The 2,662-nt window shown below is 25.9% G+C and overlaps 1 protein-coding gene across 1 annotated transcript; it reads right to left on the reverse strand.

Moving 5' to 3' along the window:
- Positions 1 to 737: 737 nt before the first annotated feature.
- LOC108578458 (zinc finger protein 813-like) lies at positions 738 to 2,046 on the reverse strand. The gene is made up of 2 exons (XM_017941804.1): positions 1,825 to 2,046; positions 738 to 1,652 (listed from the first exon to the last, which is right to left on the reverse strand). The coding sequence occupies exons 1-2, from the start codon at positions 2,044 to 2,046 to the stop codon at positions 738 to 740; spliced, it is 1,137 nt and encodes a 378-aa protein (XP_017797293.1).
- Positions 2,047 to 2,662: the final 616 nt, after the last annotated feature.

Here is a 2,662-nt window from a genome sequence, read left to right on the forward strand (position 1 = left end):
GTGTTTTATAGAAATTTATTTATTATTTGTTTGGAAAGCACAGGATATGTCAAGAGTATAAGTATGAAAACTTAAACTCTTATATCACATCAAATTCTAAAATTTTAAATATCACAGAAATGTACATAAACAATCTTATAAAAAGTTTCAAATATACTTTTGGCTTATCCCATACATGATCATACACTGTTCTATTAATAGGTATTGAAATCTGTTACATCAGAAACTAATTTTAATTGAGCTTTCACAAATTACGTTTTACAAACATATAAAAGATAAAATTGTAATGTTTTATATTTTGAAAAAAATAATTTTCTGAAATAATGTATATATAAATTGTTTTTCGTATTGCATTATTTGTAATGAAATAAAGAAGAGTTTGGAACACTTAATTCAAATCCACGTCATAAATAATGAAATAAAAAATTAAATAAAAGTTAGCTTTAGTTTTAAAATAATTTTACCTTATTATATAGTAGTAAATTTACAAATGCTATGTATTATATGAAATTGCACATATTATAACTACATTGTGTACATAAATATGTGTACAGATTTACTTTTTACAATATAAAACTTATATATAATTCCAAAAATATATTTTTATAGATTCATAATCATTGATGTGGCCGTTAATCATTATGAAATTTAAACTCTGATAATACATTTTTACAGCAATTATAATCATAAAATAAATTTATAAGCTGAACCATCATTAAACTATTTACTCAATACATTTAAATTGATGTTGGTGTTAAAATCCCAACACTATTTATTAATCCTTCATCATTACTTTCATTTTTTATAGGAACAATATTGTTTGCACCAGGCATCAGTTTAACATCAGTAGTTGAAGTCAAGGGTAAATTATTGAATGAATTTAAGGATGCAGTATCATTAAGGTTTACTGCAGCACACATTCCTTGTTTTTTGTTATTTTCACATTGATTAACACCAGTGTTAATATTTACAGTGTGTTTCTTCATATGAGTTGTTAAATTCCCACTATGATAAAAATCCTTCCCACAAACTTTACATTGAAATGGTTTAATTCCGGAATGTATTCTTTCATGTATTGATAAATTTCCACTATGCCTAAATTCTTTACCACATATAGCACATTTATAAGGCTTTACACCTGAATGAGTTCTTAAATGTGTTGACAAATTTCCACTGTGGCTAAACATTTTTCCACATACTTGACAACCATAAGGTCTTTCACCAGAATGTGTTCTCATATGAATAGCTAAGTTTCCACTATGGGTAAAACACTTTTCACATTGATTACATTTGTAAGGCCGTTCCCCATTATGAGTCCTCATGTGTATAAATAAATTACTTTTGTGTCCAAACTCCTTAAAACATATTTCACATTGACATTTGAGTTTTTTCCCCATATTTGACTCTGAAGAACTTTTAGGTGGTCTTCCAAGACGGCTAGGTTTCATGGATGATATAGGCTCTGAAATTGTTACCATTTGAGTAGTAAACTTTGCTGGTTGTATATTTGAAGAAAATTGTGATTGTTCAACTTTTTGAGTCACATCTATGTGACAATGTTGATTCAGTTGATTCAAACTTTCCTCTTGATTAACTTGAAATAATGTACTATCCTGTACATAATTTCTCATGTATGCTAAAGAATTATTTTCCTAAAATGTTTAATATTTGTTATTAATATCTTAGTAGAATGTTCCATAAATGTTATGATTTAAATAATAAATATAATTAATTAAATGGTATACATTTCTATATAAAATTATATGTATTTATAAATATATATATTTAAATATTTTTAATATTTATTGGAATTGTAACACCCACTTCAGCTTGGAATAAATTGTGTTGGCCATGAATTTCAGTTTTTGGACGTACTTCGTTTGGTAACTGTGCATGACCCCAAAATTGGGGTAGTTGATTATATTTATAATCAACATCTTCAATAAAATTCGGATATTTGGAATTATTTGAAACAGTAATTTTATCACCAGAGTTAACATCCTCTGCTCCCATACATTCATGTTTTATTTGTACAGGATTAAACATCTACACATATTTTTACATTATTTGTAAAGACTAATTAATAAGAAATTAAATAGATTGATTGATTAATTTATCAAAGCAAAACAACACAGGCTATGTTTTAAAGAGAGCATAATTTTTAATGACGAATGATAAATCATTAACATCGCAGAATAATTATTTAAATGACAAATAATTAAATACTTAAAGTACATATAAAATACACGTACATTTCAGAAAAGATATTTTAGAACTAATAAGCACTGTGCTGCAATTTATAGTTCTTCATTATTTAATCAAAAGATCAATTTTGAAACAAACATGACTGACATGCACTGTCACGTCACTGTAATTATTTACTGGATATATGTGTAAACGAATGATTATACATAAGCATTTTTTAAATTGTAATTGAACACATTAAATAATTGGATGATTGTTTCATTCAATCAGAGTGTCCAATTTCTTCGTTTTATAAATGATGTAAATTTTTTATACTACTAAACAGTGCCATCTATAAGGACTATGTTGTTTTCTACGGGGTTTTAGTAACATTTGAACGTCACCTATAATTCCATAAAACAATTTTTAAATCACAAATGTATATGTTTTAAAATTTACTCATTATAAATGTACATAT

This window comes from Habropoda laboriosa, unplaced genomic scaffold (assembly GCF_001263275.1).
Source record: "Habropoda laboriosa isolate 0110345459 unplaced genomic scaffold, ASM126327v1 scaffold59, whole genome shotgun sequence".
Lineage (NCBI taxonomy): Eukaryota > Metazoa > Arthropoda > Insecta > Hymenoptera > Apidae > Habropoda > Habropoda laboriosa.

Coding starts and splice junctions, on each gene's coding strand:
- LOC108578458 (XM_017941804.1), bottom strand. CDS start 2,046: ATGTTTAATCCTGTACAAATAAAACATGAATGTATGGGAGCAGAGGAT. Junction 1,653..1,824: donor ACAATTTATTCCAAGCTGAA/GTGGGTGTTACA, acceptor TAAACATTTTAG/GAAAATAATTCTTTAGCATA.